Raw genomic sequence first — 15,530 nt, 5'->3', positions numbered from 1 at the left:
TATTATTTCATGTTTTGTTAAAACTAAGAAAGGGCTCCTATGATGTGGCACCCGTGTAAATAACATTGCAAAAAGCATAAACTCAGAAAATTAGGGACTTAAGCATAGCATTTATAAACAAGTAACTGCTGATTATATTCCCCAGGCAGGTTCAGAATCTTTTGTGAGCTTTAAAACAATCGTACTGCCTTTATTTTACAATATTATGTAATTCATCTTTTTGCCAGTTTTGGTTGGTCTTCCCTACAGTTAGGTCCAATCACTGACATTTTTATTGACTTTCAAAGAGTCATTCTACTAATAGTCTGGAAATAATTGCTCTTCCTTCTTGACTGACCCTTTCATTCTAATAAATTCTTTCCTTTCCTAATGCCTCGCTGCTGTAACTGGGAATGCATCACACAGATGATGCAGTTCTTCATATAGCCACCCAGGCCCCACTCAAAAAGTTTTGTGTGTGGACTGCCAGGAAGCCCTCGTTACAAAACCTTTCAAAGCCACACACAAGCCAGGGACGGCAGACTTGAATTATCCAAGGCTGTGCTTTACTAGTAATTTTACTTAAAAAGCTTTGACCATAGAAGCAACAGTGATGGGTCTCTAGCAATCATTTAAGTGTTTCTTACTTAACTCTATTTCTTAAAGTGATGAGACTATTAATTCCGTAATTGGTCAGAACTGTTTTTCAACAGCTGGCTTAAAATGACTTGAATGTGAAAAGTAATTTTTCACATACCTTAGTTTACACTGGATCCTCTGAAGATCTATCTATCTCAAGGGCAACATTTATAAGATTTTAAATTCTAGTTAATCGGTCTCAACCAAGGATTCTCAACCTTTCCGAAGTGACAAGCGTTAAAAGACCACCTAGTGTGGGCTCCCTGTTATATACAAATTTCTCTTTTTCAGTTCATTGGCATAATTATGGTCTGTGCTTAATATTCTGAGGCAGGGAAGGGTAGGGGGCACCACAACCTGGAAATTAAAAATGCAATCATTTTGGATAGCGCACCCAGGCCGGCCCACCCCCACCCCAAGCAAAAGACTCTCCCCGTCTGTTTCTTCCCTTTGCCAATTGTCAGCCTAAGTCTAGAAGAGCACGTGGGGGAATAAAGGAGCCTAGATATTCAGTCTCAAGTGTTTGCCAAAGCAGTTTGTATTGCACTTGCCCTGTTACCTGCGTATTCCCTCAATGTCCCTTAGCCACAAAGTAAATGGGAACAGTGCTCTCTAGTGGTCTCTTTTCCTGGTCGTTATGTTGATTTACTCTGCGTTATAGCCAGGAATTCAGGATTTTAAAACTCTGGGATACTTCTACATAGGCTGAGAGTTCCTGGTATTACCAAAAATTATGCAGCCTTAAAGCTGTTTAAATTTAGTGGTTTAGCCAGAAGAATAAAGGATTTCATTTCATTCAAAAATATTTTCTAATGGTTAGTATTGGTGAGAAAAAAAATCATGATTACAAATATCTTTTACAGTAGCACTGGAACACGCAAATGATCGAAAGAGTTCTCAATTTAAGATGAGAATTTTAGCAAAGAAGTTTCTAAAATGATTTGGCTAGGCAATTAAAATTATTCTGCTACATACAATTCATGTAAGTAAAATATAACACAAAAACAAATTTTCCTGTCAACAATGAAAATATTACTTTAGTGTCAAATGCTTCACTTTCCCAGAATGTGAGAGCAGACCTTCAAACACTCAGCCCTGTGAGAGCCGTACCACCTGAAATAGCAATGTCTTCTTTCCGTTTCTAGTCTCGCCTGCAGAAAGGTACTCCGCATATGCAAGGTAAATGGATCTGGCTAATATTATGCTACCTGAACAGAACTATCTGTGGCTTAAAGGTAAAATGGCGTGTAAAATATGGAAAACTACATGATGCCAAATCTAAAGGGCCAGCAAGATTAGAGCACCGATTTCCATTTCTACCATTTTCCACCCAGCTTAAAGAGTTTTGCATATGAGAACCAGACTGAGCTATGTATTATAAATAGACACACACACACACACACACACACACACAAAGGGATGGTGGTGTGACTCAATAACCCATCTGGTTTGTCAATTTCTGTAACAGTATGAAAAGCAAACTTTTCCAAAATGTCCATATAATGACTGATATCCTCCCAGGATCTGGATAACCTACTTCTTGTTGCTACAGACATGTGTGCACGGCACGGAGTTACACTGCTGGGTGCTCATGCCTCGGCAAAGCACCACTCAGGCCCTGGACCTGAGGGCCAAGTCTCTCAGAGTGACAAGTGGGGGCAGCTCAGGACACTTGTGCCGTAGCATGACTGTTACATGAACCTGAACGTCTTTAGCAAACTTTGGACATATGAAAAAAACAAATACACAAATTACTTCTTTACTTGTAATCAAAATGCGAATCACTATCACTGTAGTGAATAAAAATTCATGAGTCAGAATAGCATGCAAATTTTTTATTTTTTTCTAAATCTATTTGTACACTTAATACTCTAGTAATAACTTCACAGCAGTAGAAATATACTACAGTGATATCAAGCTGCATCTACTCAGCTAAAAAGGAAAAAAATAATTGCCTCTGAAATAGTTACCAATTATATAACATTACAAACTAATAAATACTATAAATACAAAATGTTAACATTTCAATATATAATGTTAATGACATCCTGTCTTTCTTTTAGTTGACTAAAACATTTGTTAACATGCAAAATAACACTTCATGAAAATGTTAGATTACACTCAAACATCAAGGCAACGAAATCCAAAAGAGTAACTATTTAGTGCAATGACTGGTCAAGTAAATAATTTATTCAACATATTAATAAAAATCCATTCAGTGAAAACCACCTCAAATGTAACACTAAATTTAGGTAATTATACATCTACAATCTCACCATCTATAATCTTACCTGTGACTGACGCCATACTGCCACAATTAATTCTACATAAATAAGCTATGTTAAAACAGCAAAATTTCAATGCATGATGACATTTCTAGTCCACTGAATACTTAAATGTGATCATTCTCTTAACTCTGCTAACACTAAATGGAAAGTCACACCAGTTTTATCTTCTTTTTACCCTTACTTTGTTACGTGTTTTTAAACTTTTATTTTGAAAGTATTCCCCTTCTTATGATCCTCCCCCAGAATTAACATGCTGATTTAGAAATAGGTGAAGTAGATAAACTCCGCCCTGATACAGAAGGCAATGATTTAGTTGTACCTAATTAAATTTCCTTGTCATTTGTTAATTGTCACTGACCTTTCTGATGGAATTGCCTCATTCTCTCATTCCATAACTATTTATTAGTGCCTATTATTACCCATGTCTTCCTCGATTCTCCAGAAAAAGAATTCCATGTTTTTCCCCCTCACGACTAGGCTAAGAAAAGTTGGACACACAATTTAAAAGAGTTAGAGTCGGCCAGTGTGCATTCTCAGGTAGATGGATGGTGCTTGAAACCAGGTCTGGCTTGGAGAGACGAGCGTCCAGGTCACAGGGAAGGTACTGTCCCCTCCCCGCAGGTCACTCTCCTAGAAGCTCGTAATGGCCCAGTTACTGGAGTGACACTCGGGGCACTTTTGACTCACTTTCTTATCAGTTTTAAAGTCCTCTTTATCATACATTTTCTACTTAAAAATTTAAAACCCTTCGATAAGCAATTTGTCTTGGATGGATTCACCACAAAACTCAGGTCGATTTTGTCACAGGGCACAGTAATACCATCCTACTCTTGTGTGTTTTTCTTAAAGAATACTCTCTCTTTCTTCTCCAAAGCCTGTGCTATCAGAAGGGGCGACTGAGTGCAGCTCTGAAGGATCCTTCGAGAGCCTCGTGTAACTTGAACGCTGGCTTCGCTTGTGGGTTATGCCTTTCAGATTTTCATTTTGAACAGCAGTTGAGTTGGAACTGGAAGCAGGCCTCAGGATGACTTGGGAAGTCTCCCTAATTCCCTCCACTTCATCAAAATTCTGGTTGGCTCTATTAGCCGGAGCACTGTTGTTGTTCAGCGTCACGGTACTGGGTGTTCGGTTCAGATTGTAGGCTTTCTGACACGCTGGCCAGTTCTCTTCAGGGCTGCTGGCTATCAGGCTGCACTCGGAAGGGCTTTTCTTGTCTTCTGAACAAATGGACATCCGAGCTATAATTGGATCCTGCAGGCCGCTCAAGCTCTGTGGCATTCCCCGTTTCCCACTGTGGCCGTCATCTTCAAGCTCGATGAGATTTGCTTTTTCAAGCTGGGAATCGTCAGCGCCTTCGTTGTGAAGAGAGTGGTTGGGAGAGCTTTCGCTGGATCGCACTCCTGAATCGGAGGAGTCCTTTTTGTCAAGGAGGGCGTCTGATAAATACTCCTTGGCTTTAATGAAGGTTCTGATCGGCTCGGCACTGTGTTCCGGAGACTTGGACACTCTCTCTGCTTTCCCTTCAGCCTTCTTGTCTTTGTCATCTTTGAGCAGCGGAGTATTATCTGATTCTTCGGTCCCAGATTCCTCCTCATCGCTTGGCAGTTTCTGGTAGCGCAGTCCACCTCCCTTCAGCTTCAAGTCGGTCTGGAAGAGACTTGACCTTTCGGAGGATTTCCTGCCTGGGAGAAGCTTACTGCCTGACTGATCGGACTTTTCATCTTCTTCGGTGATAGGGTCCAGGGGGGAGGCATCGTTAGTGGACACCCCTGATGAGGAGTAATCGATAACATCTGCCCTCTTCATTAAAAATGACTTCCTTCCATCATCTTGCTTTGGTTCACTATCCTTCCCTTTTTCTGCTTCTAGATTAGAATGAATGGAGCCCCCTGATGAACTCTGACCCATATAATATGTGCTGTGTGGAGAAGATCGGCCACTAATTGTTGCAGAGCCTGGACCCCCTTCTAACTGCGACATCTGAGCAATATATTCTCTATAGGCATCTCTATACTCAGCCTGCACCTTATCAGTAAGCTTTGAAATTTCAATACTGGAATCCTGGGAATTGAGACTCGAAAGACTTGGAGTTCTGCGAGTTTGCGACTGTGAAGACAAAAAAAAAAAAAAAAAAAAAAAAAAATTAAGAATTCAAATAAGAAGAAAAGGGCTTAATAAGCATCAGTTTAGGAAATATATACCGGGGGTGCCAAAAAAAATGTATACAAGTGGACACTTTGGTCAACATTGCTCAAGCAGCAGTTCGCCATAATCAGAAGTATCTGGACACTGACGGTAACCACTCTGAGCACCTCTTGTCATTGCAGAAGTCAAATGTGACTTGAGTTCATCTTTTGTTATCAGTATATACTGAGTATTACAAATTTTTTTTTTCTGAGTATTACAATTTCAATACAGTTTTCCTTTCTTAAAATGTGTATATATTTTTTTGGCGCCCTCTGTATGTACACTAAGAATTTTTAAAGTCCTCAACGTACCAAATTCTTTTAAAAGAGTTCAACGTAACAGTTTAACAAAAGCTGTGAACTTATGGATAATTTTACTTTTATCAGAAAGCCTTATACATTTTAATAAAATTAATTTAATATTAAAAGTATAATTAAAGGTTGTATTAACAAATAATCTTAGCACTTGTTTTTATAACTTCAAACTTTTAATTTTAAGGCAAAAGCCACCTTCATCAATACAATGTATAAATTTCCCCGAGAAAAGAAAGATTAGAGTTAATATGTATCTCAAAAACTAAATACTGGTATCTTCAATATATGTTCAAAAGAAACTTTCTCAACTTGTAAGACATGAAGTTTCAATTGAAGGTCAAATTTCAATTCTGAGTAAGAAAATGTACTCAAAATTCCAAACAAACAAACAGGAAACAATTTAAAAGGAATTAGAGTTCAAAAGAAAAGATAAACAGAGGATCCAAATGCACAGATGCAAATATTTTCAAAAGATTGATTTCCAATGTAAAGTTTTAGGATTAGAATTGCTTTAGATCTTAAGAAAGTTATCAAATGAGTAAAAAGTACAGATTAATTAGAAGAGAAGGGAAATGGAAGAAAAAGAATCAAGGAAGCTGAGGGATGAGAGCAAAGCTGAAACAAAGAGACAGAAATAAGGCAGAGTATTCCTCCTACAGGGGGAACATGACCCAACCCCAGAAGGTCCCCTGGGGCCAGATTCAGACTGTCAGCAGTGAGTGCCACCTCTGCTCTCAAATGCAGTGTGTACACCTTTTGGGGGATCCATGAGGTCTGGACTATTTCCATAGAACATGACTCCTTTGCCTTTTTACTCTCATTCTCATAATAGTGAGGGTCCCCTGAGGCTTCACCACGGGCGACCTCACACAGCTTTAACGCAGAAGCAGACATGGGAATCTACTCGTCTTCTTTTAAGTCAGGCATTAAAGAGATTTGCAAAACAATGTCATTTTTCACTAAATTTTGTTTTGTTTTGGACAATATTGTCATTTTTTATAAAATGTTAACATGCAATTTGTTTATTTTTAAATAAATAAATATTCTCAAAGTTTCTCAGTTTTTATTTCTAACATAGTAAATTTCTAACAACAGATAAAACTTACATGAACAAAAGCTCTTTGGGGATCTTCAGTAATTTTTAAAAGAGTGTAAAAGAATTCTGGGACTTTCTTTTAAAAAAAAAAGTCTGAGAACTGCTGCGTTAGTGGGAAGACTGTGCATGTCCAGGTCATGGTAGGAAACACCACGTATGGAAAAGTAGAGGAGGAGGATTTCTTCAGAAATGTTAAAAAAAATCCCAGGGGAAGGAAAGGAACTACTGTTGTTGAAACATGGAGACAAACGGGCCAGATGTGGACTGTCACATTGCAAAATAAGGGATTATATTATCTTCGTCAATAACTAGTAATAAAATGGTTTTCCAACTTAAATAAGGTAGATAGTACATAGAAAAAGATAGTAACAACGAAAAAAATATTTTTACTACCAAACAAGACACGCTTAAAAATGGCAGACCTACCAGGTACTGCTTTTCCTAAATATTGCTCTCTTTTATTCGAGCTTTTTTGCAGCCACTTACTTTTTTCCTCCCTCGTCCTCTCTTTTCTGTACCCTGCTCTGTTTCTATCTTTGTTGACTGCTCTTCTGATTCTCCCCTTACTCCTTCGCATGTGTCTTTCATTTTTGTTTTCATTCCTGATCCTCTCCTGTTCTCCCACTTCTAAGAACACCCAGAGAAAGAACTCACCCATATCTAACATCAAGTAATAAAAAGAAAACAAATATCTGTAAAAGCACCTACATACTGAAAAACCAAATTGTGGTGCTCAGAAGGATCATATGTGGCAAGTTTTCTGAGCAAGATCTATTCTAGCCAATGGTTAATGAATGTAACAGGCAAGTAGCAAGTGAAGCATGAATTTTGCTAACCATCCGAACTAAAGTAGCCCAGTTCCCGTTACTCTCTATGCCATTGCCCTATTTTATTGTTTCCACAGTTCTCATCAATTTCTGAAGGAATCTTGCTTTGTCCGTTTTACTGACTGTCCTCTCCAGAACACAGCTCCTGGAGCACAGCAAGTCCTGCATCTTGCTCACTTTGGTACTTACTCACCAAGTAGTTTCTAAATGACATATCAATGTACCAACATAATTTCGGTGAATTAAATATTGCCCTTATTCATCAGTAGAATGACATTTAATAAATACCTGCCAACTGAGGTTGCTGTGACGTGGGGCGCCTTCATCTAGACCAAGTGCGTTCAGTTCTTCAAAGCTGAAGTTGAGCGTGTAGGGAGCCTGACTGGAAAGCTCGGTGTGAGGCAGCTCATTGTGTGAAGACCGACGAGCAGATTCAGCAAGAGGGCCCGGGCCGCTGTTTTGTTCACTGAGTGAACGTGGGTCTTCAGGAACCACTTGGTTTTCTGCGTTTCTCATTTCTAGTACCTTCAGAGAGGAAAGAATAGCATTTATATCCACACTGACAAGTCCCATTTTAGAAGCTTTAGAAATTATTTAAAAAATACAACATTAAAAGTAATTATATTTGAAATGAGAAAACACACTTCCAGTAAGTGAATTTCTAATGAATTTATACTATATGTGCTTATCTTTCATTTTAATTAATACTAAAAGTAATGGCAATAATCATCATATGCATATTATACTCTAATTCGACTATTATGTTATTACTTGAATTTCAAATTTAACTTGAGAAGAAAACAAAAAGCAACTGGAGTGTGTCAAACAAAGCCAGAGCTGGGCGGTAGCTGAAGCAGTACAATCAGGTTTTACTCAGGAACTATTGCAATAGGGGAAAAGAGACCTCCAAGTAGAACCGGGCTCAATTCCAAAAGCACCATGGATACGTGGGCACTTACAGCACAGGGGTGGGGGCCGGCGGATGGACAATTGCTAAGAGGAAACATCCGGGGCAAGGAGGATCCTGGCTGAACCTATGTGACAGGATCCTTGCTGAGGGCAGGCCAGGTGATCAGGTATCACCAGGGGGTCGGGGTGAGGAATTTGATCAGACACCGAGGGAGATGAGACAGGGAGTGGGGGTTCTTTATAAAGTGACTTCACAGGATTCCGGCCAAAACTGGACAACATGGGCCTGACAAGGACAGACATCAAGGCTAAGGCCAAGAGGCTTAGAGGAGCCTGTCCGAGGCAGGTCAAGGACAGAGTCTTTGCCAATGAAAGCAGGAAGAGCTGGCAATGGCCTCTTTCCCAAATTTCCAAGTGAAATGCCACAAGGCAAAGGTTGCCAAGTGCTGCTGTGTATATGCTGCCAAACAGAATATACAAGGATTGTACAGAAGCGTAAAATGCAGCTTTTACTTTTTCTTTTACTATAGAAAAACATCAGTTTAGACCAACGCTTACTGGTACTTTTTTATAGCATGTTGTAAATAATTCTGTTAATATGAAATATCTTACTGTGCTTCTAAAAAGATGCCAGTCTCCAAAATTCATATTCATTTCTTTCTTCAGTTCGTCAATATTACACTGAGCTAATACACGGCCATTTATGTTTGCCTGGATAAATAGAAAGGCAAAAGAAATATGACATATTCTGAATTACTAGTGATTAAAAAGTACATTTACATATGTAGCATTGAGAAAGTCATTAGCGATTAGACAATATTGACCTAAAAAAGGTTATCCCATTTAGTAATATAATGGACATGCCGAATTTGAACAACATAAGCTACTCCATATTTTCCCAAGTATCTTAAGTACTCAGGTAAAACAAATCACTCTTCAGGGACCCAAGACTAACCCTCCCAACTGTTTCCAAAACTACCTACCCTGCCATGAGTAATAACACAACTGTTGTTCTTCTCCTCTAATCTTGTAAAACATTAACAAGAATGGAAGCTGTTGGGAGGTGACAAAGATGGCTGTCATTGTGTTGGTCACTAACGAAGTTCTAAATGACATAAGCTTGACAAACTTGTTTATCAGTCTATTGGATAACTTCAGCCATAAAAAATGTCCACCTACTAATTTCCCAGTGTATTAAATGCACCAAAAATGATCGTATCACTATTAAGTCTCTGTAATTCTAATATCCCCCACCTAAAAAGCAATGGAATTTTCTGTATTAATAATAGGCAGCTTACTGATTTTACGCAGTACAAAAGCAGACTTTATTAACTGTGGTAAAATTATGGAATACCTGTGTTTAAAACTGATAGAATGTTCCGTTCTCCAGTTCACTCAGAAGAAAAGAGTGTACAGAGCAAGCCCTTGATAGAGGTCCTGCTGTAGAAATGGAGGCAAGTGTGCAGTACTCAGAAGCCAGCTGCTACGATGGGCTTCAAAAAGCCAAGGTCTGGGAGTCAAGAGCTGAGTTCTGATGCCACCCCCATCCCCACAGGAGTCATACTGGAGACCTCACTCTGTCCTGACACTAAGAAGCTGCCTGGAGGCCGGCAGGTGTGCACCTCAGAAAGGCGGTGCTTGAGGCTGCTGCAAAAGGCGATCAGCACGACCCAGATCTGTATGGAGACTGATGGTGTCCCAAACCTTTCTGACTAAATGGAGGTGGAGATTAGTAAAATTGTATCTATATGTGCTCACAATTCTTCAAAAAGCATTTTAGATGCCATGCTTTAAAGTATGTAAATGTTAGAGGCTTGTTGTTAATGTTCTACTTCATTACATTTCTCCGATAGAAAAAGTGTAACTTAGTGGGAACATCTAGTGTAACTGGGACTCAGCCTTGTTATGGGAAGCTTCCTCAAAAACCCAGGGATCACTGTCCAACTTCGTGGTAGCTACTAGCATTGCAAGAATAAGATCTAGGAAGAAATAAACTTCTTCAAATTTGTTAGCCTTGCAAACCCTATGAGGTTTCATCAAATAGGACGTGATTAGACGTTCTTTAAGACATGAAAGTGAGAATTTGGGGGAAATGAAGCAAGTGTTATTTACTTTGATAATTATTAAATCATAAATAAATATTACAATTAAAGAAAATGTAACATAAAAGGCCTTCAAGGTGTTCTATATTGCATGTTAGAAATAGGAGTTCTTGTTTATCTAAATGTGAAATTCTGTAGCACTTTGTATTCCTCAAGGCATTTCTTACTTGCATTAGGTCATTTTAAAAATAACATCGTAACAGAGCTACTTTATTTTCCCTTATCCACTTATGAACTAAGGGGTTATAGGGCAATTTAGGATTCAAAATAGAGGATCACGTTTCCATGTAGAGCTTCCCTGTTTCAAACAGAAAACACACTCTGAGAAGCTAAATATAAAGCGTTAGCTGTGCAGAGGGCCTGTCTGGCAGGCCGGTCTCCCGCACCCTGAGCCGTGCCTTGAGCGGGCAGGTAGTATGTACATCACCTTTTTGATTGTGGCACAATACTGAGGCAGCATACTCTGTTCCAGCCCTTCTATTTGTTTCAGCTTCTCGCATACAGCATCCACATTCATTGAATTTAGCGGTATTGTTCCTGAGGCTGGGCCTGATCCCTAGAAAAGTTATGGAAAAATACATGTATGAATAGCATGTAATGTCAGATATAAGGAGTCACGTGACAGAGACATGCATGAAGTTACACTATGAAGTATCCTGATTAACAATAAAGTTTCAAACTAAAAAACAACAGATGTGTGTAATATGGGGAAATGTCACTAGGGAATAGCTTTATCTACTTGTTATACCTTAATGAGCAGCTTTTATACAGACACAGCCTGATCAAAACCACTTTTGTAACATAGAACATTCCATGAACCAAGCCTAGGGTAACTTCTTAAATGTTTACAGCCTAACCGCCAAGAAAGACGGGCACACTCCTTAAAAACAGAAGGACAGGGGTTTTTTCCAAAGGCACAAAGGGGGCACATTACTGATGCCTATATATAAAAACACAAAAGGTCAATCTATGAAATAATTTTTAAAGTGCCTAAATGGCTTTAAGTGTTTCTACAGAATAAAATCATCTCCAACAGCTGAAGTTTTCAGATCTTTAGGGACCTAAATCTTCCCTGTAAGAATTTATGCAATAATCATGTAAATAGAAAACAACAGGATTGCTTCTTAGCATGAGAAAGTAGATAAACCCATTACAATTTGGTCTCATTTAAAAGAAAAGTCAAAATCATAAGTAATTCTGTATTTACTTAGAAGAAAATCATTTTCTGAATGTGGTGACATACTAAAGAAGTATCTGCCTGTGGTCAATTATGTAAGAATCCCCTCAATTACAGATGAGGTGTAGAGGGGGTTAAGTTTTGATTTCAAGGTTGCAGAATAAATAGCTAGTTAGTAGCATATTTGGACCAGAATCCTAACATATCAGGTCTTACAACTTCCCATTTTCTTGCTCCAAATGCCTATTTTTTGAAGAGTTGATAAAAACTAGAACCACAACAGAGTGAAATCACGCAGTCCCAGTGCTTTTCCTTCTGACTTACTTCACTTAGCCTCATACTCTCAAGATCCATCCACGTTGTCACAAATGCCAATATTTCATTTTTTTATGGCTGAGTAGAATTCCATTGTATGAGTATATATGTACCATTTCGCTAGCCATTCATCCATTGAAGGACACTTAGGCTGTCTTGGCTATTGTAAATAATACTGCAATGAACATAGGTGTACATGTATCTTTACAAATAAGTGTTTTCAAAAATTTCAAGTAGATACCCAGAAGAGGGATTGTTGGGTCATATGGTAGTTCTTAATTTTTTGAGGAAACTCCATACTGTTTTCTACAGTGGCTGCACCAATTTACAGTCCCACCAGCAGCCTGTGAGGTTTCCCTTTTTTACACATTCTCTCCAACAGTTGTTATTTCTTGTCTTACTGATAACAGCCATTCTAAGATGTGTGAGGCGGTATCGCATTGTGGTTTTGATTTGCATTTACCTTACAATTAGTGATGTGGAACATCTTTGCATTTGTCTGTTGGCCATCTGCATGTCTTCCTTGGAAAAGTAACTATTCAGGTCCTCTGCCATTTTTTAATCAGATTGTTTTTGTTGTTGTTGAGTTGCACAAATTCTTTATATATTTTGAACATTAGCCCCTTATCAGAGGTATTGTTTGCAAATATCTTCTCCCATTTGGTTGGTTGCCTTTTTTTGTTTGTTTTTGATGTTTTTGTTTTGTTGATGTTTTTGCTGTGCAGAAGCTTTGTAATAGTTTGAAGTACTCCCATTCATTTATTTTATCTTTTACTTCCCTTGCCTTTGGGAAGTTCACAAAAACCCCCTGAGACAAAGGTCCGTAAGTTTCAGGCTTACATTTTCTTCTATGTGTTTGTTTCAGGTCTTATGTTTAGGTCTTTAATCCATTTTGAGTTAATTTTTGTGTATGGTGTCAGATAGCAGTCTAGTTTCATTCTTTTGCATGTAGCTTTCCAGTTTTCCCAACACCATTTATTGAAGAGATTCTCCTTTCTCCATTGTATGTTTTTGGCCTCTTTGTTGAAAATACACGTGTGGGTTTATTTCTGGGCTCTCAATTCTGTCCCATTTGTCTGTGTGTCTGTTTTTCTGCCAGTATCACACTGTTTTAATTATTGTAGCTTTGTAGTATAGTTTGAAGTCAAGGTTTCTTTTTCCTTGGGATTTCTTTGGTTATTCAGGGTCTTTTGTGGTTCCATACAAATTTGAGGACTTTTTGTACTATTTCTGTGAAAAATACCAATGGGATTTTGATGGGCACTGCATTAAATCTGTACATTGCTTAAGGTAATATGGCCACTTTAACAATGTCAATTCTTCCAATCCATGAACACAGGATATCTTTCTATTTCTTTGTGTCTACTTCAATTTCTTTCAACAATGTCTGGTAGTCAGTATACAGGTCCTTCACTTCCTTTATGTTTATCCCTTTTTGTTGCAATTCTAAATGGGATCGTTTTATTCATTTCTGATATTTCATTGTTAGTTTATAGAAATACAATGGATTTTTGTGTATTGCTTTTGTATCCTGCAACTGTACTGTGTTTGTTTATTGTTTCTAATAGTTTTTTGGCACAATCTTTAGGGTTTTCTATACATAGAATCATCTGCAAATAGTGAGAGTCTTACTTCTTTATTCCCCATTTGGATGCAGTTGATTTCTTTTTCTTACCTGATTGCTCTGGCTAGAACTTCCAGTACAGTGTTGAATAACAGTGGTGAGAGTGGGCATCCCTGTCTTATTCCTGATCTTAGAAGAAAAGCTTTCAGTTTTTCACCATTGAGTATGACATTAGCTGAGAGGTTGTCATATATGGCCTTTATTATGTTTAGGTGCTTCTATACTCATTTTGAGTGGATGCTGTATCTTGTCACATGTTTTTCTGTATCTACTGATATGGTCATATAATTTTTATCTTTTGTTAATGTGACGTATCACACTGATTAATTTGTGTACGTGAACCATCCTTGCATCCCTGGGATGAACCCCACTTGATTGTGATCTATGATCCTTTTAATATGTTATTCTTGGCTTGTGGTTTCTCTTTCAACATTTTGAGTATTTCATTCCATTCTCTCCTGGCTTGTAAGGTTTCTGCTGAAAAATCTGATGATAATCTAATGGGGTTTTCTTTGTAGGTTACAGTCTTTTATTCCCTGGCTGCCTTGAAAATTCTTTCTTTGTCATTAACTTCTTATAATATTAATGTAATGTATCTTAGAGAAGGTATTCTTGTATTCTTAAGATAATTAAGTGTTCTTTTAACTATGTGTATTCGAAGGTCCAGCTCTTCCTACATATTTGGGAAGTTCTCATCAATCATTTCTTTGAATAGGCCGTGTTGCTTCCTTCCTCTCTTCTCCTCTGGTATACCCATTATCCTTATGTTGCTCTTTCTAATAGAATCAGATAGTTCTTGTAGAGTTCGCTTATTTTTTAAATTCTTAGTTCTCTCTCTTCTTCCACGTGAATCACTTCTAGATTTCTATCTTCAAGCTCACTAATTCTCTCTGGTCTGCTCTATTTCCAATGCTCTCTAATTATTATTCATCTCATTTATTGAGTTCTTCAGCTCCAGAATTTCTCTAGTTCTTTGTTATAGTTGCAATCTTTTTGGTAGAGTACTCCTTTTATTCATTGAGCTTTCATTCCTGAGCTCACTGAACTGCCTTTCTGAGTTTTGTTGTATCTCATAGAGCTTTTCACAACCACGATCTTGAATTCTCTGTCGTTTAAATCAGTCTTCCACGTCTTTAAGTTTGGTTCTGGATACTTTCCATTTTCTTTCTGAGCTACCTTGTTATCTTGGATATACTTGGTAATTGGATTGTTTCTCTGCCTGTGCATTTCAGGTAGTGAACATTTCTGTTAGGTTTTGCTTTTATCAATTTGGCGGGTTGATAAGTAGACGTCTTTCTTTTGTTTTCCAGTATAGAGTGCTACAATGCAAGTTTCTGTTTTCCCTTACCTGCACTACTGGCACATCCAGGATTTTCGTGGGGCAGTGTTCTCTAGGTTGTGAAAAATATCCCATGTCCCCCAAGGCGGTGGGTGTCCCCTTTGTGTCCAGATTGCCTGGGCCTCAGGGCACAACCCCCATGCTGTGATGTGGCAGGCAGTGGGGCTCCGGGCCTGTGAGTTCCGGGCCTACCCGGCTGCCAGCCACACTGTGCTATGGAGGTGTCTCAGCTGCTTCTTGCAGGTTCTGCCTCTACTGGATTCTACCACGACAGATGTGTGGGTGGACAGGAGGTGGGCAAGGGGAGGCAGGTTCATGAGCCTTTGGCTTTGCCTCCTTGTCAGATGGTTGTCACTAGTCTGCAGCTGCCACACTGCTGGTCACTGTCTCCACCATCATGGGGTTTGGCCAAAATGGGAGCTGGCTACTGAGGCAAGAATGTTGTTTCTGCCTTGCCCCTCGCCTCCCCACCCCCCTGCCTCATGAGGCCTGCAGCCTGATTTCTCCCCACAACCACGTCAGCTGGGGCTGCAGAAGATGCCGGATGCCAGACTGCATCTCTGTCCTCCTCCCAGGCTTATTCTGACACATCCACCTTCAGAGGTACTGATTCTCGGACTTCTCAGACGTATTTGTATATCGAGCAGAGAATCCTTTGTTGGATTATAGTTGTCCAATTTGTTGTAACTTTAAGGGGAGATACAAAGGGATCTTCTCACTCTGCCATGATGCTG

The 15,530-nt window shown here is 38.8% G+C and overlaps 1 protein-coding gene across 10 annotated transcripts in view; it reads right to left on the bottom strand.

Moving 5' to 3' along the window:
• Positions 1-2,446: 2,446 nt before the first annotated feature.
• Positions 2,447-15,530, bottom strand: part of KIDINS220 (kinase D interacting substrate 220) — a 92,403-nt gene continuing 79,319 nt past the window's right edge. For 6 of the 10 annotated variants that reach the window (XM_033124451.1, XM_033124454.1, XM_033124456.1 and 3 more), the window contains 4 exons: positions 10,769-10,897; positions 8,852-8,950; positions 7,619-7,855; positions 3,750-5,012 (listed from right to left, as the gene is read on the bottom strand). In XM_033124451.1, the coding sequence (XP_032980342.1) occupies positions 3,750-5,012; positions 7,619-7,855; positions 8,852-8,950; positions 10,769-10,897 (1,728 nt within the window). Of the gene's footprint in view, positions 5,013-7,618; positions 7,856-8,851; positions 8,951-10,768; positions 10,898-15,530 lie in introns of all 10 variants that reach the window. The other 4 variants (XM_033124449.1, XM_033124453.1, XM_033124450.1 and 1 more) reach the window with 1 other exon arrangement.

This window comes from Rhinolophus ferrumequinum, chromosome 13, assembly GCF_004115265.2.
Source record: "Rhinolophus ferrumequinum isolate MPI-CBG mRhiFer1 chromosome 13, mRhiFer1_v1.p, whole genome shotgun sequence".
In the NCBI taxonomy this organism is placed as follows: Eukaryota; Metazoa; Chordata; class Mammalia; order Chiroptera; family Rhinolophidae; genus Rhinolophus; species Rhinolophus ferrumequinum.
Note: the sequence above shows the minus strand (reverse complement) of the source record. Positions and strands in the feature narration are given on the sequence as shown.